This window comes from Carcharodon carcharias, chromosome 3, assembly GCF_017639515.1.
Source record: "Carcharodon carcharias isolate sCarCar2 chromosome 3, sCarCar2.pri, whole genome shotgun sequence".
NCBI classification, from domain to species: domain Eukaryota; kingdom Metazoa; phylum Chordata; class Chondrichthyes; order Lamniformes; family Lamnidae; genus Carcharodon; species Carcharodon carcharias.
In genome coordinates this window covers 32,178,907-32,202,879 of record NC_054469.1, presented here as the reverse complement: position 1 = coordinate 32,202,879, position 23,973 = coordinate 32,178,907, and the positions used below count along the sequence as shown (strand labels likewise).

The window sequence follows — 23,973 nt, the reverse complement described above, 5'->3', positions numbered from 1 at the left end:
TAAAGAGCGTCTGAAAAGGACTAAATGGTTAATCAGGATAAAGAAGTTAGAGTGTGAGAGGAAGCTAGCTAGAAATGTAAAAATGGATAGCAAGAATTTCTACAGGTATTTAAAAAGAGTAAGTGAATGTTGGTCCTCTAGAAAGTAACAATGAGGGGTTAATTGTAGATAATCAGGAGATAGATGAAATGAACAAATATTTTGATTCTGTCTTCACTACAGAGGATGCAAAAAACATTCCAGTAATAGCTATAAATCAGGAGGTGGAAGGGAGAGGGGAACTTGGTGAAATTACAATTACTAGGGAAGCAGTACTGAGCAAACTGATGGAGCTATGGGCTGACAAGTCTCCAGGTCCTGATGGACTTCATCCCAGGATCTTAAAAGAGGTGGCTAATGAGGTAGATGCCTTGGGTGTTAATTTTCCAAAATTCCCTAGATTCTGGAAAGGTTCCATCAAGCTGGAAAGTAGCAAATATGCTGTTCTATTCAAGAAGGGAGGGAGCCAAAAGCAGAAAACTGTAGGCCAGTCAGTTTGATGCCTAAGGTTTGATGGTAAGGTGTTAGAATCGATTATTAAGGAGGTTATAGCTGGGCACTTAAGAGAAACTCAAGGTAATCGGGAAGAGTCAGCATGGTTTTGTGAAAGGGAAATCATGTTTCACCAATTTGTTGGAGTTCTTCAAAGGAGTAACATGCGCTGTGGATGAATGAGAGCCTACAGACATATTGTATTTGGATCTGCAGGAGGCATTAGATAAGGTGCCACATCAAAGGCTATGGAGGAAAATAAAAGCTTATAGTGTAGGGACTAACATTTTTTAAAAAATTCATTCTGGGGAAGTGGGCTTCACTGGCTGGGCCAGCATTTATTGACCATCCCCAGTTGCCCTTGAGAAAATGGTGGTGAGCTGCCTTCTTAATCCACTGCAGTCCATGTGGTGTAGGTACACCCACAGTTCTATTACAGGAGGGAGTTCCAGGATTTTGACCCAGCAACAGTGAAGGAAAAGGTGATATATTTCCAAGGCAGGATGGAGAGTGACTTGGAGGGGAACTTCCAGGTGGTGCTGTTCCCATGTATCTGCTGCCTTTGTTGTCCTTCTAGATGATAGTGGTCATGAGTTTGGAAGGTGCTGTCTAAGGAGCCTTGGTCAGTTTCTGCAATGCATATTGTAGATGGTACACATGGCTGCTACTGTGTGTCAGTGGAGGAGGGGATGAATGTTTGTGGATGAGGTGCCAATTAGGTGGGTTGATTTGTCTTGGATGGTGTCAAGCTTCTTGAGTGTTCCTGGAGCTGCACTCATCCAGGCAAGTGGGGCGTATTCCATCACACTCCTCACTTGTGCTTTGGAGATTGTGGACAGGCTTTGGGGAGCCAGGTGGTGAGTTACTCGCGGCAGGATTCCAAGCCTCTGACCTGCTCTTGCAGCCACTGTATTTATATGGCCAGTCCAGTTCAGTTTCTGGTGAATGGTTACCCCCAGGGTGTTGATAGTAGGGGATTCAGTGATGGTACTGCCACTGAATGTCAAGGGGTGATCGTTAGATTCTCTCTTGTTGAAGACGGTCATTGCCTGGCACATGTGTGGCATGAATGTTACTTGCCACTTGTCAGTCCAAGCCTGAATATTGTCCAGATCTTGCTGCATTTGGACATGGACTGCTTCTGTATCTGAGTTGCGAATGGTGCTGAACATTGTGCAATCAGAGACGAACATCCCCACTTCTGACCTCATGATAGAAGGAAGGTCACTGATGAAGCAGCTGAAGATGGCTGGGTCTAGGAGACTACCCTAAGGAACTCCTGCAGTGATGTCCTGCAGCAGAGATGGTTGACCTCCAATAACCTCAACCATCTTCCTTTGCGCTAGGTATGACGCCATGCGTAGAAGATCAGCTGGCTGGCAGAAAACAAAAAGTATGCATAAATGGGTCATTTTCTGATTGGCAGGATGTGACGAGTGGAGTCCCGCAGTGGTCAGTGCTGGGGCCTCAACTTTTTACAGTTTACATCAATGACTTAGATGGGAGGAGTGAAAGCATGATAGCTAAATTTGCAGATGACAGATAGGAAACTATGTTGTGAAGAGCACATAAGGAGGTTGCAGATGGATAAAGACAGATTGAATCAGTGGGCAAAAATCTAGCAGATGGAGTATAATGAGAGAGAATGTGAAGTTGTTCACTTTGACAGGAAGAATAAAAAACAGAATATTACTTAAATAGAGAACTACTTCAGAATTCTGAGCTGCAAAGGGATGTCGGTGTTCTGGTGCGTGTGTCACAAAAAGTTCAAATGCAGGTACAGCAAATAATTAAGGTGGCTAATGGAATGCAATCCTTTATTACGAGAGGAGTTGAACATAAAAGTAAGGATGTTATGCTTCAGTTATACAGGGCATTGGTGAGGCCACTTATCGAATATTGTGTGCAGGTTTCACGTTCATAAGTTTTTGTATCCTTATTTAAGGAAGGATGTAAAAGCACTGGGGGAAGTTCAGAGGAGGTTAACTAGATTGATACCTTAAATGAGCAGGTTGTCGTATGAGGAAAGGTTAGACAGACTGGGCTTGTTCCACTGGAGTTTAGAAGAATGAGGGGTAATTTGATTGAAGTATATACGATTCTGAACAGTACTGACAAGGTGGATGTGGAAAGGGTGTTTCCTCTTGTGGGTGAGTCCAGGACTAGAGGGCACTGTTTTAAAACTAGGGGTTGCCCTTTTAGGACAGAAATGAGCAGAATTTTTTTCTCAGGGGGTTGTGTGACTTTCGAACTCTCCACCTCAGGTGGAGGAGGTGGGGTCAGAATATTTTTTATGGCAGAGGTAGATAATTCAAAACACAAACAGGTCAACCACGATCTTAATGAATGGTGGAGCAGGCTCGAGGGGCCGAATGGCTGACTTCTGCTCGTATTTCATGTTTGTATGTCCTGAATTCACCTCCTTGGGATGTCAATTGCCCTCCAAGCCCCACACACCATCCGTTACTCCACTGTCACTGAGTCAAAATTCTGAAACTCCCTCCCTAGCAGCATTGTGGGTGTGCCTACACCACATGGACTGCAGTTGTTCAAGAAGGTAGCTCACAACCACCTACTCAAGGGCAATCAGGGATGGGCAATAAATGCTGGCCTAGCCAGCAACGCCCACATTCTGTGAAAAATCTTTTTAAAATACTTGGCTAGCTGGGCTGTGTAGGTAGAAAAGAAGCAATATAACTGACATAGATTCAATAAGTGCATTAAATAACTGTCAAGTACTACACCTAATATCATATTTTCTTTAGGCTCATTGGAAGGAGTTTACTTTAACAGTTAGGCCTTACTGGATTATATATTAACTGTCATTTTCTTTACCTTTACTTAAGTATTTTAGATTGAAAATACTTAAGATAATAATATTTGAAAAGTCGCCAACAGTGAATGCTCAGGACAGTCACCTCATCCACAAATTGGATTAGAACTGATCTCTGTGCCCCCAACTGTTGCTTTTCTGGCACCTGCCAGATTGGCTTGGATAGATTCATTGAAGCTTTTTCATCACTGGATCTTCTCCAGAATTGATGGTAGAATTCACACAAAGTTGTGAACAGGACAGAGCGAAGATGATGAACAAGCTCAAGCTAGGAAACATTTCTGAGAGATGGAACAGATAGTGTGCAAAACAAGCAATTATTGCGAAGTAGAGTTTCACTAATAGGTGAAAATCATAAACAATCTTTGGAATGTTAGGTTTTCGCTGCAAACAAAACAAGCAGCATTGACATTGCAAAGGATAGTCATTCATTATTGTGGATAATTTTGCCAAGAAGGGTCGCATCCTCTTAAAAAGGCAGACCTATCGCCTTCGGATCCAAACAAGGAGTTAATACAGCTTTGCTAAACGGCTGTCCAAATTTGAATGTTACCATTCTAAAGAACATATCTTTTTATTTCTGTTGGACTGTGGATTAAAATTACAACGGTTGCAGGACATGTCTACTCTAACAGTGATAGGGATATATATAATGTTGCTGTCCTGGAACAGAGTGTACCATGAAAGACAGGATGGTGCAGAGCAGGAGTCCGGTCTAACGGGGAACTGCCTGGCAACAACGTTTTAATTAGCTCCTGACCAGGTGACCAGAATTTGAGAGAGCAGTGCAGCAGAATACCTCCTAGCATGAAAGGAAAAAGACCTAAAACCTCTCTCCTGTGTGTATAAGATTCCAGTAATTCTACAATAATAGCTAGCTTACTTTTTCTCCTCACATCTCTATAACCTGCTCTCTCTCTCTATGAAAACCCCTGTCAGGAGAAAATCACTGTTAGAGACATTGAAAGGCAAGTGCTCAACCACTGAACTAAAGACTGAAAGTGCTGGAAGATCACCTTGGTGTCATCAACAAAGAACTGAAAGGAATTTGGAAGATATTGATAAAAACCAACCTACTGAGTCCTGTACTCCAGAATTGGTGCTATTGAATAGCTTTATCCCACCCTAAAGATGTGTGCCTTTTGTGGCTTGTATGTGTGTATAGGGATTTAAGAAGCAGGTAGAGTTTAGGTTATAGGATTAGAAACTAGCAATTCATATTTCTTTCTTTTGCCACTGGTTAAAGACAATTTCTTCAACAAACAGTTATTTAATTATTAAGTTTACAAACCTGGTGCTCATATTCTGTTAATCTAAATCAAACAATTACATGAGTTGATGAAACCTTTTCATTTTTGTCACAGCTCGGGGAGCAGTGGGGCTTGATATTGCAGCACCCTATCCCCAGTGAGCCGTGACACTGTCAAGAACATATGGACAAGTTTGCATTTTGGCTAATACTCTAAACGTTCTCCTAATTATGTATATGATTAATATCATTTTTCAAAATTCAAAAGGCCATTCCAACACAAGATGAAAATCTCCAGTTATTCCAAAGCCCAGTCATGTTGAGTACAAGCTGCAAATATATGTGGTGACAGTTGTTCTGCTGTATACTGCTTCAAAATTCCCCAAAATATTATGTCTAAATGTTTGAAGGAAACAAATGTTTAAAATGATCACTTTGTACATAAGTAAACTCTAGAAATAATGATCAGGTTACCATTCTCTACTCATGACAAAGAACATTATTCTTCACTGCCGTTAAATCTATTTTACCTCTACTAGAATTGGGGTTACTGACCCTAAGATTTTCTCTTGCAAGAAGTGCACTTTTTGCCTGCTATACAAATTATCCAAAAGTAATAATGTTAATGTATATAAGAAATCATGTTGGTATTTATCATGTTTCGCCATGCAATGCAAAGAGAGCATTAACGATGAACAGGACCATGTGATACTCTGTCAAACAGATTATGTGGACATTTGATGTTCCTTAAAGAAGGAATTTAACAACATTCTTAAGAAACAGCTCGTAGATGAACACAGATATAAAATTATAACATAGAAGATGTGAACATTCAGTAATAGGCCTTCTATAATGCTGTAATATATTTTCTCCTTGGAGCTGGATTGACATGTCAAATGCAAGCAAATGGAAGTTTTAAAGTTTGAAACAAGTTCTTTAAACCATCATGCCTAAGGGACGTGCCCCAAAAACAAAACTATCTTAAGTCAATCACTTTCTTTCCTCTCTTTTAAGATAAATTGATGGTCATTGTGCAAAGATCGTGCTTAAACATGTCAGGAACAAGGGAAACATTTAGAAATAGAACATTTTCCCTCTCCCTACTCAAAACATTCCATCAGGTTCTGTCATGCTTGAATTTACTTGTAGGCAAAAGAACACCATGGTTTTAGATATAAATGATTCAAATTAACCATCGACGATTTATTACAAAGCAAGGGTCATATTCAAAGTCTGGATTTTCAATTAGAAGGAAAGTTCTTTCAAAAAAATTTGTTTCACCTAAAAAAATGACTAAGCCCGGTAGAAAAAAGATTTCTTAATCAGGAAGAGATTAGAAAACAGATTACAAATTCAAAAAGTGAGAAAGATGGGATAGAGAGAGAAAATAAGAATTAGAAGTGCTTTAAATCTTTGGATTAGTGCAATTAACAACACTGCTTCTACTATCATAGTAGCTTTACTAATGCAAGAGTGTTTATTTCAGTATAAAGGAGTGAGGTCTGAAAATGCATCCAACACAAGCAGGAAGTCAATGTTAGGAACTTACGGTCAATAAGGGTCAATGGCAAGCCTAATTTTTGTTTCACAATTTACAAATAGAGGGCTTGTGAAGGTTACTGGAAAAGTTGAGCATTAAATATTCCAGGAAATACCTAACACTCTGCAGTTCAGCTATCCTCTTGGTTATCTGTAGTTTAAAAAAAGACAGTTTGCAATATATTTCAGCTGTTGAACGTTACCTTCTACTTGCACCTCCAACAACACCCAAATCCACCTGAGCTTACCTATTGCTGAAAACCTCATGTTACCTCGAGGCTTGACTATTCCTACACTTTGCTGGTCAACCTACCAGTTTCCACCCTCCATAACTTGAACTCATTCAGAACTTTGTTACCTGTACCCTGACTCACACAAAGTCCCATTCATCCATCAGTTGCCTCACTGTCCTTCATTGGCTTCATGCGAGCAACACCTCAAATGTACAATTCTCATCCTTATCACTGTAACCCTCCCCGGCCTGACAACCCTTCAAGATCTGTGCTTCTCCAGTCTGCCTTCTCACACATCCCCTGATTTTAATCAACCACCATTAACAGCCGTGCGTTCAGCTGTCCAGAACTTAAATTCTGGAATTCCCCCTCTAAACCTCTTCACAATTCTCCTTTAAGGCTCTCCATAAAACCTACCTTTTATCAAACTACCTTCATTGGTCATTTGTCCTGATATCTCACTACACAGTTCATTATAAAGTTTTGTCTGATAACACTCCTGTGAAGCACCATGGGACATTTTTATAAAAGCAAGCTGTTGTTGAGGCATGTAAAACAAGTCAACATCCTTTTCACATTGCTATGGGGAACAGTAATCCCAAAATGCTTTCTCTTACTACTTCAGAAAAACTGAACTTAACTGGAATGCCTGTGTCCTGCAAAGATTAATTAAACCAGCAGGGCAGGTAATCAAACCCAAGACATGGCTTGCATCGTTTAATACATAAACAAGCAGAGTCTTAATCAGATCATTCGGGGAAACTGCTTTTCAAATTGTTTTATGATTCTTCCCCCAACAGCCCACAGTTGAGAGGATGAATCCCAGGCCACTGTCAATTCCACAATTTAACAACTGTTGAATGCATCAAAAGGAACCTGGGTTTATTCATCTTTTATTCTTGCATGTAAACACTTGGGTTTACACTTTGAAGTTTTTACCTCTTCAGGCTCTTGGGCATTTTCCACAACTTGCTCCTGCGTGTCTGAAGCTGCTGCTTCTTGATATTCTTCGTTGTCCTGAGTTTGCAGGTCTCCTGGCATATCCTGGTTTGTGGTATAAAATTGTGTATAGTCTTCATCCTGATAATAAAGACAAGTTTACCCTTGCAGGAAATTGTGCAATTCAATATGTTGGAAAGAGCAGATAATTTTTTACCTTTCAATTTTGGACAGTTAAGGTGTAGTCACTGCTAGGCATCATTGTGAAGCAATCCTTTATTAGCAACTCTTTTTATTATACAGAAAGTGGGAGATATTTGGGTTTCTTACAAGCTTGTACTGATTTACTTATCAAATTTATAAGTAATTAATAGCTTGGAAAAGAGTTAATTTCAATGACTTTTACAGCCCAAGCCCTGCATTATTTACTTCATTAGTCTTCTACTTGGTACTACTGTTTCTATTTTGCCAATTTGGTGTTTCCAGTATTCCTTAACAAGTATTATCACTCAGCTACTTGGTAGCAATTTATCCTGAATTTTTTTTTTGTCTTCCAAATAAGTTTATTCTAACTTACACGATGTGCCCGCACCAGAACTTGTAAATATCAAACATACACTCTGTATATCAATACTCTATAGCCATGTGGATTCAGGATGTGGACTTGGATGCTGCAGGTAATACTTGAGCTGGGATAGACAGGAAATTGCATGGATGAGCTGAGAAGTTACAAATCAAAACAGGCAAAGTGAATGGCATTATGGACCTCAGTGGGAAAGTACGAGGGATCTGAAGAAAACTAATCAGAATATTTTCCTAATGGTAAAAAAGGAGCAAAGGGAATTAGATGTCCCTGTACACAAATCACAAAGATCTTGCACAGCTAGAAAATGAAATCGAAAAGGCTAATGGAGCATTGGCCTTCATCTCACGGGGATTGGAAATAAAGAGCGAGGAAACTATGCTTCAGTGCTGCAGAGCATTAATCAGATCCTACCTGGAGGACCACATTCAGTTTGAGCAACTAACTTCAGGAAAGGTATACTCCTTGATTGAGACATAGCACAGATTTACCAGAATTTATTGGCGTTTTAGGGTTAGGTTACAAGGACTGGCTGCAAAAACTTGGCTTGCATTCCCTTGAATTTAGGTTTTTAATGCAGACTGTGCTAATTACATAATTTTATTTCATATAGAAGTACAAATTCTATATTATAAAAGCAATGTATGTTTTGGGACTATAATCAATTAGGAGTTGGGAACATTTAAACAAGGGGTTTTCTAATAAAAATATTAAAACTAGTTAAGGAATTCGCTCAGGTAAATACAGAGAAACAATTTCTTCTGGTGGGAAAACTCAGAACAAGAGAGAATGGAACCATCTTCCCATTACATTTAATGACATTACTATCACTGAATTCCCCGCCATCAACGCCCTGAGGATTACCTGAGAAACTTAACTAGACCAGCCATATAAATACTGTGGCTGCAAGAGCAGTTCAGAGGCTGGGAATTCTGTCGGAAATAACTCACTTCCTGACCCACTAGAATCCGCCCACAATCTACACGGTACAAATCAGGAGTGAGGTGGAATACTCTCCACTTGCCTCGATAAGTGCAGCTCCAGCGACATTCAAGAAGCTCAACACTATCCAGGACAATGCAGCCAACTTGATCGGTGCCCCGTTTGCCACTTTAATTTTTCACTACCACCTGCGCACAGCAGCGATGTGTACAATCTACAAGATGCACTGCAGCCACCTGCCAAGCCTTCTTCAACAGCACCTTCCAAACTGCAGCCTTTACCACCTATAAGAATAAGGGCAACAGATGCATGGGAGTACCACCACCTGCAAGTTCTCCTCCAAGCCACGCACCATACAGACTTGAAACTACACCCACTTTCCTACATGGTCACTGGGCAGGAAATCAAAATCCTGCTCCCCCACCACCCCACCCCAACAGCACTGTAGCTGTTTCTGTAGTAGGTAGATTGCAGCCGTTCAAGAAAGGCAACAAATTCTAGACTTATCAGCAAAACTCATATCCCATTAAAGCATAAAAGAAAAGGGGCATATTCAAAATCTAGGAATTTTAGGGATGAAATCACAAAGGACATTTTTACTCTCACTGGAAATCTGGAACATAGTCCCCAAAAAGGCTGTGGGTGCTGGGTCAATTTAATTTTTCAAGATGCATATCCATAAATCTTTGAGAAGTCAGGATATCAAGAGATTTGGAACAAAGGTGAATAAATGTAGTAGAGGTATACATCAGCTCTGATGCAATGAAGTTGAGGTAGGGATCAGCTATCATCTAACTGAATAGCAGAACAGGCTCAATGGGCTGAATGGCCTACCTGCTCCTAACTCCTAATTTACCATGGCCCCAAAAGAAGAAACCATGCAGTGTTTACAATGTATCATTTGTACTTATATATGAAGTAAAAAATTTATATAATTTGCATAGTCTACATAAAAAAAATGTTATAGCCAAGAAAAACTGAGGGGTTTGGTTATCTCCAACTTGAAAGAAAGAACGCAAACTCTTGTTGAAATTCACACTTAGATTCCTTTTTTGTGATCATCAAGGCAAAGATGATGAAAAATTGAACAGTTTCACTTTTTCCACTTACTGTATGCATCATGTACCGCTCAGGTCATATCTACAGATATATGCTCAATGCACTGTAAAGTTGTTACCATGGCCCAATAACACATCTTAATCAATTTTTAAAAAAACACTTCATACAACATCAGTAAACCTCCATTTTCTACAGCCATTTTTACATCCAAAGAGGTTACAATGTTAACAGTCTGGAGACCTAAATTCAACTCAGTTCCAGCAGGCATTCACACTGACCCCAATAGAATGAATTTGCTAGCCTTGAATGAGTCTTTGAAAAGGGTACTTTCTTGCATTGCTCAGGGCACCTCTTGGTAGAAATAGAATTGAGCAATTCACGAGAGAGGAGGGTAAATTGGACTGATCAGTCAGAACATATCAGTGAGTGTGCTTTTGGGTGGGAAGAAAAATATTCTATTTAAAATGCTACAATGCTTACTTAAACCATGTAATTTTCACTAATAATTCACTAAAATCGATACAAAAACACTCAAATGATATTGGGAGGTTCTGAAATCACTTCTCATCTACAGTTTTCTTATATGTTTTGAAATTACAACATCACTTGAAAAAAATTAAATTTTCTGGTCAAATGTCAGCTTTAATCATTTTCTTGAAAACAATTTTCCATGACATAACAGATTCATTGTAGAGAACAGTTTTATTCCCATTCAAAAATGCATTGACTTATGTGGTTTTACCCACTTAATGATGATAAATGCTTCTACACTAGAGATCATCTCAAAAGCTAAGAGTTAATCTCTTTATTCAGCTTAAAGCTGCTATGTGTTGAAAGAAAGGATGCAGAGAACATCAATCATTTCTGGAAAATTAACATTCTAAAGAGGTCAGTAATCTATGCACCTTTACAGGGCTCAATCAGATCCCATCCAATCTGCTGATAAAAAACCTTTCACCTTAACTGTGCTTGACAATTGGCAGTGTATCTGCATCAGACAATGCGGGCTTTTTCACAAAGATACAACCCTCAAGGTCATAATGCCAAGCAGTCTCTAAGCCTGTCAGAAGAGTATTGCCTACCTCCAAACAAGCTGTCAACATAAACTTTGTCAGACAGGAGATAAAGAAACTGACAGCAAGTGATAATAGGTCTAATTTTCACACCTCCCCTGGGACAGAAATAGTTTTAAAATCAGCCTGGATCCTAGTGATGAAGTGTTATCTGAAATGATACAACAGAAAAGGACTTACTTGAAATTCATCATCTAGAGGGTCATTGATTTCAAGGTCTAACACTTCATCATTGTACATTTCTTCACCCTGTTCTGCTGGGTAATCCATTTGGTCGTCTCCAAGCTCCGTGTCGTTGTCTTCATACTCCACACCTTCTTCCTCTTCAACATATTCGTCCTGCGTGTAGCTTTCCATTTCTTCTTGTGCATCTTCTACAACGTCAAGAGCTGCATTTTCTGCATAATGGAATATCTCTTCAGTAGATTTATCACCTATACTCTTGGATAATTCTAAGGATGTACCCGTAAAAGATGTTGAGGCATTGATGTCGATGGATACACCTTGGTAACTGCAGGGAAAATATAAAGGACTTGATATGCTTTAAAATGTAGAAGTACTGTTAAAAATTTAGTTCTCGCCATTACATTTAAAAATGGAAAATAGGTGACTAAAAGAATTGCATCAAAGAGCATCAAAATGTTATCCAACTCAGCATTGCACCTCTTCTGCTTTTAAATTGCAATGATGCTTCAGCAATATACAAACAAATGTTATCAAAAAACAAATTTTGATTGAATAGCAGATAAAATCACAATATTTTAAGTAAAATTTACCCTTTTGTCATTAACATTAAGTCACTGGCCATTTTGTACCTTGCAGTGATGGCCCTAAACCATTGTTACAATAATCACTCAGTTCCAAATTAAAATCCTTGGTACCTTGTCTTGTGTATTATAATGATATAAGGGCACGAATCACTCATAAGGGGTTGTGCAAACATGTTGTGGGTTCGTTTGTTAACTCTAGACACGTGTGAACAGATAAACATGGACAGAAAGCTTGATGACATCAGAGCTGCAGGCACAATGTGCTTGTGTTCAGCTCCAGGTCAAAGTGAAATTAAGTGTGGAGAATGCCATCACTTTTAAAACATATTACAACACCTTGCACAGTAAAATTTTTATTGTCTGCCATGGACAGGTGGTGCCAGTTAATCAAAAATGCTGGTTAACAGAGTTCCATTTGCCAATGGAATACAGCGCAATACTTGTAGCATGAACTAATATGCAAGTAAAGAACAGTCTTCCTTTTACTTCTAATCTTCCAATAGTACGTTAAAGTATAAAGTATAAAATAACACAGTATATAGGTTATGGGTTCCAGATGGGGAGGCGATGGTTAGTGGTGTTGTCGCTGGACTAGTAATCCAGAGACCCAGGGGAATGCTCTGGGGACCCCAGGTTCGAATTCCACCACAGCTGGTGGAGGAATTTGATTTCAATAAAATCTGGAGTTAAAAGTCTAAGGATCAGTAGGAAATCATTGTCAATTGTTGTAAAAACCCACCTGGTTCACTAATGTCCTTTAGGGGAGGAAATCTGCTGTCCTCACCTGGTCCGGCCTACATGACCCCAGATCCACAGCAATGTGGTTAACTCTGAAATGCCCAGTGCAATGGCCTAGCAAGCCACTCAGTTGTATCATCACGCTACAACGTCTCAAAAAAGGAATGAAACCGGATGGGCCACCCTGCATGGCCTAGGCACCGGAAGCAACAATGGCAATCGCAGTCCTGTCGACCCTGTAAAGTCCTCCTTAGTAACATGTGGGGGCTGATGCCAAAAATTGGGAGTGCTGTCTCACAGCCAGTCAAGCAACAGCCTGACATAGTCACCCTCACAAAACCATGTCTTACAAATAATGTCCCAGACACCACCATCACGATCCCACCGGCAGGACAGACCCAGCAGAGGTGATGGCACAGTGGTACACAGTCGGGAGGGAATTGTCCTGGGAGTTCTCAACATCGACTCCAGACCCCATGAAATCTCATGGCATCTGGTCAAATAGGGACAAGGAAACCTCCTGCTGATTACCACATACCGTCTTCCCTCAGCTGATGAATCAGTGCTCCTCCACGTTGAACATCGCCTGGACGAAGCATGGAGGGTGGCAAGGGTGCAGAATGTACTCTGAAGGGGAGGTGTCAATGTCTATCACCAAGACCAGCTCGGTTGCCCCACTACTGGCCGGGCTGGCTGGGTCCTCAAGGACATTGCTACTAGACTGGGTCTGTGGCAGGTGGTGAGGAAACCAAGGGGGAAAAACATACTTCACCTCATCCTCACCAATCTGCCTGCCGCAGGTGCATCTGTCCACAATAGTATGGGTAGGAGTGACCATGGCACAGGTGTTGTGGAGATAAATCCCGCCTTCACATTGAGGATAGCTTCAATTGTGTTGTGTGGCACTACCACTGTGCTAAATGGAATAGATTTCAAACAGATCTAGCAACTCAAGACTGGGCATCCATGAGGCACTGTGGGTCATCAGCAGCAGAAGAACTGGACTCAAACACAATCTGTAACCTCATGGCCCGGCATATCCCCCACTCTAACATCACCATCAAGCCAGGGGATCAACTAAGGTTCAAAGAGTGCAGGAGGGCATGCCAGGCATATATAAAAATGAGGTGTCAACCCAGTGATGCTACAGCACAGGACTACTTGGGTGCCAAACAGCATAAGCAGCAAGTGATACAGCTAAGCAATCCCACACCTAACAGATCAGATCTAAGCTCTGCAGTCCTGCCACATCCAGTAGTGAATGGTGGTGGACAATTAAACAACTCACTGAAGGCAGCGGCTCCACAAATATCCCCATCCTCGATGATGGATGAGCCCAGCACATCAGTGCAAAAGGTAAGGCTAAAGCATTTGCTATAATTTTCAGCCAAACGGGCGAGTGGACAATCCATTTTGGTCTCCTCCGGAAGTCCCCAGCATCACAGATGCCAGTCTTCAGCAGATTCAATTCACGCCATGTGATATCAAGAAGCTGCCGAAGGCACTGGATACCGCAAAGGCTTCGGGCTCTGACAATATTCCGGCAACAGGACTGAAGACTTGTGCTCCAGAACGTGCCACGCCCCTAGCCAAGCTACAGCACTGGCATCTACCCAGCTATGTGGAAAATTGCCTAGCTATGTACTGTACACAAAAAGCAGGATAAATCCAACCCAGCCAATTACCACCCCATCAGTCTACTCTCCATCATTAGTAAAGTAATGGAAAGGGTCATCAACAGTGTTAGCAAATGGCACTTGCTTCGCAATAACCTGCTCACTGATGCTTAGTTTGGGTTCCTCCAGTGTCACTCAGTTCCTGACCTCATTACAGCCTTGGTTCAAACATGGACAAAAGAGCTGAACTCCCAAGGTAAGGTGAGAGTGACTGCCCTTGACATAAAGGCAGCATTTGACTGAGTGTGGCATCAAGGAGCCCTGGCAAAATTGGAGTCAATGGGAATGGCGGGGGGCAGGGGGGGGTGACGACGACCCTCCACTAGTTGGGGTCATACTTAGCACAAAGGAAGATGGCTGTGGTTGTTGGAGGTCAGTCATCTCAGCTCCAGGACATCACTGCAAGGGTACTTCACAGTAGTGTCCTGGTCTAACCATCTTCAGCTGCTTCATCAAGGACCTTCCTTCCATCCTAAGGTCAGGACTGGGGATGTTCGCTGATGATTGCACAATGTTCAGCACCATTCGTGACTCCTCAGGTACTGAATCAGTCCATGTCCAAATGCAGCAAGACCTGGACAATATCCAGGCTTGGGCTGACAAGTGGCAAGTAACATTCACGCCACACAAGTGTCAGGCAATGACCATCTCCAACAGAGAGAATCCCACCATCGCCCCTTGATGTTCAGTGGCATTACTATCACTGAATCCCCCACTAACAATATCCTGGGGATGACCATTGACCAGAAACTGAACTGGACTAGCCGTATAAATACAGTGGCTACAAGAGCAGATCAGAGGCAAGGAATCCTGAGACAAGTAGCCCACCTCCTGTCTCCCTAAAGCCTACCCACCATCTACATGGCACAAGTCAGGAGTGCGATGGAATACTTCCCACTTGCCTGTTTTAGTGCAGCTCCAACAATACTCAAGAAGCTTGACACCGTCCAGGACGAAGCAGCCCGCTTGATTGACACTCCACCTACAAACATTCACTCCCTCCACCACCGATGTACAGTAGCACAGTGTGTACCATCTACAAGATGCACTGCAGGAATTCGCCGCGGCTTAGGCAGCACGTTCCAAACCCATGACCACTACTATCGAGAAGGACAAGGGCTGCAGATAGATGGGAATGCCACCACCTGAAAGTTTCTCTCAAAATCATTCATCATCCTGACTTGGAAATATATTCCCGTTCTTTCACTGTTGCTGGGTCAAAATCCTGGAACTCCCTTCCTAACAGCACTGTGGATGCACCTACACCACATGGACTGCAGCGGTTCAAGAAGGCAGCTCACCACCATTTTCTCAAGGGCAACTAGGGATGGGCCATAAATGCTGGTCCAGCCAGCAAAACCCACATCCCATGAATGATTAAAAAGAAAATAACTTTACAATTGCTTCTGGTCGATGATGATTCGTATTCGGGGATCAGAAATTGCAGTTAGTAGAGAATTCTGGTTCATAGAGTGCCAGATAACACAAAGGTTACTGTATTAAGATTTAATTACAAGTCTTAAAGATGAATGAATTCATTTGCAATTTCAATCTTTCTCAATTGTTTCAAGTAAGAATATTTGCACGATAAAAAGAGTTCAACTTCGTAAAGTTAGTCTATTCAAAAAAATATGATCACTGGCAAAATATACATATTATTACATCTGTTACCATTTCCGTCGAGCACTGATTTTTTTTTTCATTACATTCTGGTCATGCTTTTAATGTTAAACTTTCCCATCATAATTGACGCTCCTTGAATGAGAAATGCCTATGTAAATCTGCCACTCTGATTGCACAACCTTACCACCATATATTGCAATCTCACCCAACGAGGAAGGTTGCATTGGCCATGGTAAAACATAAAAACTGAATGGAGAACGCACAGTATCTACTTCACTCAGTTTTTCAGCCAATTTATTACTGGAGTCCCGATTAGCATATTCAAGGTGCTCCACACCCATTTTAGGAGGGTACCCCAGTTACTTGGAAGTCCCTGGCTTCCAATGTGGCAGCTTCCGCTTGGGTGGGAAGCTTTGGGGAAGGGATGGGCCAAAAATCTGGTTTGAACCATGGTTCACTGAATTTTTTCTTAGATGCACACTTTGGAGATCCAAAAGCCAGGTGGTGTTAGGTGAGGAGAATAAGAACAGAAAAAAGTTTGGGCTAATAGTATGCAGAAATGGAACACACAACTATTAAGGAAGTGAAATTAACCAGATTTTAAAACAAATAGTAATTTAAATATTTAACTTTGAGAGGGGAAAAGTTTTAGCAAAATCAGAATGAAATTATTTAATTCAATGTAATTGCCACCTACTCCCTAAATGTTACTGTGGGTGTATTCTGGTGCTTCTCAGTCATCTCCTATTCATTAAGAGGGGGGATAGGTCTTCTTTCAGGCAACCTTAGGTTAAATGATAGAAGCGCCAAAGGAGAAGTATTCAGCAATTCAGCTTGTTCTTCAAATGTTAAGGATTACACAAAGTCACTCTCCATCCTGCTCCCAACATGAAGGCAGCCAATTACATCCCTGCCCTGCGTGTAAAATGTTAAAGTTGCGCAAACAGTACATATACGCCCAAGAGGCACCATTTTTGGAGAAAAGGGGGATATTTTAAATGCTAGCAAAGGCTGATTACATTTAAATAATCATGTTTTTAGTTACTCCAGATGCGAATCACTGCTTAAAGATGGATTTTTCAAAGCAAACCCCCTTTCAACAATTACAATTAAAATTTCTGTAACTTTAGGGGTTTTTTTTTAAAAAACATATTTTATGCTACACCAGCAAACTCTGGGGGGGGGGGGGGGGGGGGGGGGGGGAGAGAATTACACCTGACACCACCTCGCACCCCAACCAAGAGATACAAAACATACCCATTAGCAGGGCATAGCAAGAAGGATGAAACTGCTGTAATATAAAAGCAAAATACTGCGGATGCTGGGAATCTAAAATAAAAATAAAAATTGCGGGTAAAACTCAGCAGGTCTGACAGCATCTGTGGAGAGAAAGACAGAATTAACATTTCGAGTCTGTATGACTCTTCAGAACTGCTGTCTGTTAATACAGTAGAAATTCAAAACTATTAAATGATCTCAGTTAAAAACAGCCCACACTGCCTAATCAGCCACAGTGCAATAATTATTGACTGCAATTTTACTAGCAAGGGAAGAGAAGTGATTACGAATGGGAACGTTAAAACTCAGCATCAAAAATTCAGTCACCAATATGAGATGTAACCGACCAAATTAGTAACTTTAAATAAGCTTCATTTCTTCTTTTATTAAAAAAATCAAAAATAGCTGATGAGGAAAAGATTGGCCAAGTAATGGTTATGCTGGTTTTCTATGTGAGGTCCAAACAGGTAATTGACAAAATGCCTACCACTGATATTTGCTTTAATATTTTCCTTATCCCCATGCCTCTTTTTATATTACTGATGTTTCTGAAACAAATTAGATTTTGCTAGAAGGGATAGATGTTCAGCATTTGAAAAGGTCAGTGAATGCAGAATATAATGAAGCAATATCTTGACTGCTGGCTTCTACTTTGCTCTTGGATGTTTTCTCAATGTTCTACTGACTGTTTTGTGCTCAACATACCTTCATGTCAACAGTCATATTGTGCAGATGTTTTTATTTATTAGCCCACTATTTCAAACACAATGCGAGTAAAGGTAAATTTTAAATATGAAATTCATTTTTTACATTCAAGTAGCTTCAAAAGATATTCTAAATTCCCAGCACTGCCCAGTTGCTAAGCTTTTAGCTCACACCTTAGGTGACACCTGAACCCCAATATTAAAATGAGGTGACTCAGTTCTCAAGGAAAAGAAAGAGGGCTATCCTTCATATAAGCCTCCCATTACGGCATCTCAATAATGTTTGAATGATTCCAGCTTTTAACCACCAATATCAAAGGAAAACCATACCAAATATTAAATCACACTGTGGCAAATGCTTCATGACACAAGCCCTGAACTTGCGTTTAATTGTTTGCACCAAAGGCCCCTTATCCTACAATTATCAGTCTTACTGCCTTTCTCTATGCTGCTTCCAAGGCTTTGATCATTTTCATTGTGTTTGAAAGTCCAGAACTGAACACAGTACTTAAGGTGTCACCCGACCAGAGCACCATATAAATGTTACCATGACAGCTTTAGACTTGCACTCTACAGAATTGGCAGTGTAGCTCAGAATTCTGTTTACTTTGTTGACTGCTGCTCTGCAATGACTGGACATGTTAAATATTGAGTTTACTATCAAATTCCAGATCTCTTGGATTTTCCTTGAACCAGTTTGGCACCATTCAGTGAGATGTCAAAAGATCAATCCACAATGGAAACAAGCTTTTCTGTCCAATGCTACGAATAATTCCGAAAAGAATCCAAAGGAAAGCAATCCATAAATCAATATTATAGCCCAATAGCTCAGAGAAGAAAGATGCAAATTTCCTGCAAAGTATGGAAATTAAGCAACTGTTCAGAACTACTGGGGACTTAAAATGGTCATTTAAATTGAAGTACAATAAAGAAAACCTGAAAGATTTCAGTGCAGGAGGTTTATATTCAAATGGGTAAGTTTCCAATTTAGAAATGTCCACTGCACCATATACACATCAATATAACGAACACAATTAAGCATCAAAGCCTTGAGTTCATCAGTGAACAGTCTGAAGAGATAATAAGTTTAAGCTTCGCACCCACTGGGTTTCAACAAATGAAAATCCACTATATATTTTTTATAAGTTGGACAAGAACCATAGTCCAATAAGCCCCAATATAAACTGCAATCTAGATAGTGTCTTTTTCAGTCAATACAAGAATAAGAGAGCACAGCAGAAGCTTCAAGGAATTGCTAACAGAAGAACATTTCTCTCACTCCGATAGCTCAAATGCTCAAAGTGAAAAAAAAACTAAATATTGCATGCTGCTCACCACTAATTCGCAACTATGAAGGGCCCTGAACACCACATGGCATTTCCAACAGATCAGGCCATGAACAATAATCTGAACTTAATAAAATAAACATTTAGTTTAACACTAGACCAATCTATAAATCTGAAATTTCCTTGTCCCCGATGTCAGTACCACTGAAACAACTACACCAACAAGGCTTAGAACACAACATTATTACACAAAGCAGATGGCACTGTAAGATTGACAGTGCTGAGATTTACTTACAAATTACACAGAGACAGAAATACGGAGTGTGAATATTTATGAAGATATGTTCCTGAAAGGGTATTTGTTTCTATGCTCCACTGCTTTTGTTCCAGGATACAACAAAAATGTGTCAATTAAAATTAAGATTAAATACATTCTTGCATTGTCATCAGTCCTTAAAGAAAGCATGTGCCAAATAATATAGAAATAAACTCAGGTTGTGAACTGAAATGGTTAAAAGACAAAGTCTAAAGATATTGATGAGACTGTTGCCTTGTGATGGACTTAATATCATATTGAGAAATATTCTTTGAGATGTGTAGTATTTCTTTGACCCCAGAAGGCAGAAAAAACCCTAAACCTATTTATGTAATATATATGCAATGATAAAGCCATGGAAAGGAGGAAATCTTGGTTAAGCGCATAACACTTAAAAAAAAATTAAACTATTCTCCAAGGGAGCAATCTTAAGTTTCTTCCTTATTCAGGATCATACCTCACACACCCCAGAACTTAAGGTACAGTGAACGAAGGGGCAACCCAGTGGCTTCATCCATCGAACCTGTCATCAAAACAAATCTGACAAAATTGTGGCTGATAAATTAAAATTTGGTGAAAGAATAACCCTTTCAGACACTGACAAGTATATCTTCAAGTTGTTATTTGGCTACAATTTTACAAGAAATACCAGATCCAAGTGTACATTCTCTCATGAACTGTGTATCTTAAGTTTTTTCCCCCTATCAAGAGAGTGATCGATAGCCTTTGGCAGTTAACACAGCAGAACCAGAGGATAGAATCTTCCAATCCAAAGTATAAGTTTGGTGCCAGGAGTGGAAGTCAAGTGATTTCCGCTGGGGGGAGGGACAACTGACCAGACTCAATCTTGCCCTGGTCAACTTATAACTTATGCATCTGTGCGGCGCATAATGAATCTCTTGGTGGATGAGCATGAGGTAGCGCCCCCTGCTGTTAACTCATGGGATTGAAGTTCCAGACACCATATTTACAGGGCACCTGGTCAGCCCGCACTATCCCTTCCTCAATGGCCGGGCCACCGCTCCACCATTCCCCTCTTCACTGGTCATCCTCCACCCAACATGCACTGTCACCACCCGGTCTCAAGCTGATATTTACAGCCACTCCCCAAAAAGGACAATACTGTGGCAACTTATTGTTAACCATGAAAAAAGTCGATCTCGCCAGGTGCACACCACTTATGCAGTTGTAGAAGTGAACATATGAATTTCGCACTGGCGGGAAATTTAATTCCAGTGAGGAGGGCTTTTAATGAGCATGCATGACATGCTAACATATGAAAAAGGGCTTCCCGACTGTTTGTCTGGAAGCTCGACCCGTCTGTACAGTCCCAATAACAGAATTCTTACAGTTGAGAAACTGATTTTTGGCTCATGCCAAATTATGTTCCCCAACCACCAAACATCCCACTGCTGGCAGGGCTGAAAGATTCCACCCTAGGTTTCAACTCGAATTTCTTCAAAGCTGAACAAAAGAAAACATTTCTTGATGGAAACTTAGAAATTACCTGCAGAAGGGATCCAAAGCTAGCTTGATAATTAGGGACTCCCAGAAAATACTTTGTGTTCAAGAAAACAAACGAAAAGGGATCCTACCATGTAGGAAGCAACTGATTAAAATCCTTCCCAAGAGAAAGGGAGACAGTAACTTAAATACAGCATGACCAAATTTTATTTCTAATTCAACAAAAACTGAAGATATTGCCACGTGAGTGGGTGCCCTGTTGTAAGGGAGCAGGAATCTGTGATCAATATTGGGGAGCACGTTGATGGCCACAATCGAGGTGGGGGAAATTGGGGCAAGAGAGATCAAAGGCTTCCGAGTGAGGCCTGATTGGAGGGGCAGGGAGACCACTTCTGCTCCTTCTGGCTCACAGAGAGCTTAAAACCAGGTAAAGTTCTAAAACTTACCTGGGCATAGTCTGGCTCATCAGCTCTTCCTGTCTTGTTGCTGCTGCAACATCACAACACTCGCCAGGCTGAGGTTAAAAAGTCATGGCACCGATGACATCATCATGTCACTACTTTCACCCTTCCCTCCTTTTCCGGGCCAGTGCCTGTATATTCAATATTACAGCATCTGGGAAAGGGGTTGGATCGCTCAAATTTGATATTTTAAGCCCCACTCCTCCTTGTCCGGATAGCGGGAACAGAATTAAAATCAAGGTCATGGTATCAAATAGTCACCAACACCCACTGATTTAGCACCTTTACAAAATTGGGCGGGGGTGGTGGTGGTGGAAGAATAAAAAACAAACAATAAAATGAAGGATATATCTGCTAGTCTTTTTTTAAAGCTGCCACACTAGAGATCTTTTAGCAGAAGGACACGAAGAACGCCTCAGTGCTGACATGGAATAAAGAATTTCACATCATCCCAAGAGGCAGCTTGGTATAATACAAGGAGGAAAATTTAGAAGACATCCCAACATGATACTGCAAACATCAAAGATGCAAAATTCTCCTCTTCACAACATGGGTTTCATCCTACAGTCCTGAGAGGACAATGAACAAAAACAAATGTTAGCTTTTTCCGTACTTAGCCTTCTTGCCTCTTCAAATCACTGAATGAAACAACCATGATTCAGTGAAGTAATATTATAAGCAACCTGAAGGCATGCCATTAATGCACATCAGTGTGATGGACTTGTCAAATATTACTGTTGAAGCTTTTAGGTAACACTTCATCAAACAAATTTTAAGGTACTTAACATTGTTGAAATCGCAATTTCATCTAATCTCATCTAAATGTAGGTGGTGCAGGTGTCCCTATCACTCCCATGGAAGTAGAACTGCAGCAGGTACAAATTCCTAGGAACCTAATTAACTTGTAATCTAATTTAAAAACCATCTGGCCAGCAGAAAAGTTACATGGCTAATTTGTGTTGTTATTCACACCTATCAGCAAAAAAATACTTTGAAGATTAATTAAAAGGTTACATTAGGTGCCCCGAAGCAGTGGACAGCATGAATTTGAGACATTTTCACATTTCAGTAACAAAAATGATAACTGTGAAAAATGTTGCAATGGACAGAATACCAAGATAGAGTGAACTATTTTTTTTCAACAAAATCTGAGATCAAAAATATCCATGCTGAAGATGAATGGCAATTTGCTGCAGACAAAGCAGTTCACCAGAGTGTGCGTAATTATTGGTGGAATCTTCCAGTCCTGCCAGCAGCAGGAAGCTTAGCGGGCAGGGAAACTTGGGGAACAAATCTGGTGTGAAGCCAAAAATCAGTTTCCTGACAGTGGGGTGAACTGTAGAAATTCTGGTCTCGGGGGCTTTAAAGGCAGAGCTTCCCAACGAACAATGTCGAGAAGCCCTTTAGCATGTATTAGCATATCATGCATGCTCATTAAAAGGCCACCTCAGGAATTAAACTCCCCCCACCAAATTAAGTCCGCCACCAGTGAAAAATCCTAATGTCCACTTTTACAACTATATATAAGTGGCGTGCACCTGACAAGCTTCATTTCTTCTATGGCTTTAAGGTGAGTAGATGCTGCTTTCGTCTTCTTGGGGACTGGGGACAACTTGATACATATCGGGTGCTGCTAAGGCAAGCAGTATCAAGTCTGGACACTGGAGGCAGGCTGAGAGCGGAGAGGAGGCTGGACACAGTAGGCAGAAAAGGCAGTGGGGGGGGGGCGGGGGAGAAACAGTATGCCGAGGGGGGAGGGGGGGAATATCAGGAGAAAAAATAGACTGGCCAGGGGAAAGCAGAGAGTCCAGGAAAGGGGAGTGTAGGAAAGAGTGTCCGGGGAAGCAAGAGTCTCTCTGGAGAAGGGTGGGGAGGTGCCACATCATGAGATGGAGGGAAGGGCCTTCGTGTTGCATCTGGAGGTCCTGTGGCTGGATGGGGGAGGGAATTTATAAGCAAGATGGTTGGTGGGAGATGGTCTGAGATGGCTCGTTCAGTGCTATCGACAGGGGTGTCACCCTGGGGGTTTAACTGAGGGTACCGGGCAGCAGAGGGACCAGTCAGTCAGCGGGGGAATGGGATGCAGTAGGGTAGCAGGTCCAGGCTGATAGTCGAGTAAGGGATCGGGGTCACAGAATCAAACTACACAGGTGGCTCAGATAACGTGAGGGTGGGCATTGGGACAGTAGCAGGTGCAGGCTGAGTAAGAGGAGGACATATGGAGATGGATGGTAATAGGAGTACAGGGTGACAGATGGGAGAGGAATGTTGATATTGGGTGGGTCAAGAGATTCAGGGTGCTGGCGAAGAGGGTCCACTGCAATGAGAGCAAGGGGTCAACCACGGCTCTAACACAGGCAGTGTAGCTATCTACAGATGGGCAAAAGGCAATGCTGGAGGTGCCATCGGATGTCCCAGAATGAGACTGCACACATCGGGCAGTTTCCCAATGCCGATCTGAGGTTACAAAGACTTGGAGAGAATCCCATGCTGGTGAGATTGAAGGTAACTGCCACCAGTGGCTCCTTCCAGGGCTCCACTGAGGCCCTGTGCGGCATCACTCAGTCAGCGGCAACCAAATGCCTATGGGAGGTCACAGGTGGCCTGTTCAGGAGAGCACAACTATCTGTCCACTTCTGCCTGGATTCCGAAAGCCGGTCTGCAAGAGCACAAGGA

The 23,973-nt window shown here is 41.3% G+C and overlaps 1 protein-coding gene across 3 annotated transcripts in view; it reads right to left on the bottom strand.

Moving 5' to 3' along the window:
• rbm33a (RNA binding motif protein 33a) overlaps nt 1–23,973 on the bottom strand; it is a 209,057-nt gene that overhangs the window by 131,766 nt on the left and 53,318 nt on the right. For 2 of the 3 annotated variants that reach the window (XM_041184119.1, XM_041184122.1), the window contains exons 5-6: nt 11,162–11,492; nt 7,325–7,465 (exon numbers count right to left, since the gene is read on the bottom strand). In XM_041184119.1, coding sequence (XP_041040053.1) covers nt 7,325–7,465; nt 11,162–11,492 — 472 coding nt within the window. The remainder of the gene's footprint in view (nt 1–7,324; nt 7,466–11,161; nt 11,493–23,973) is intronic. The other variant, XM_041184121.1, reaches the window with a different exon arrangement.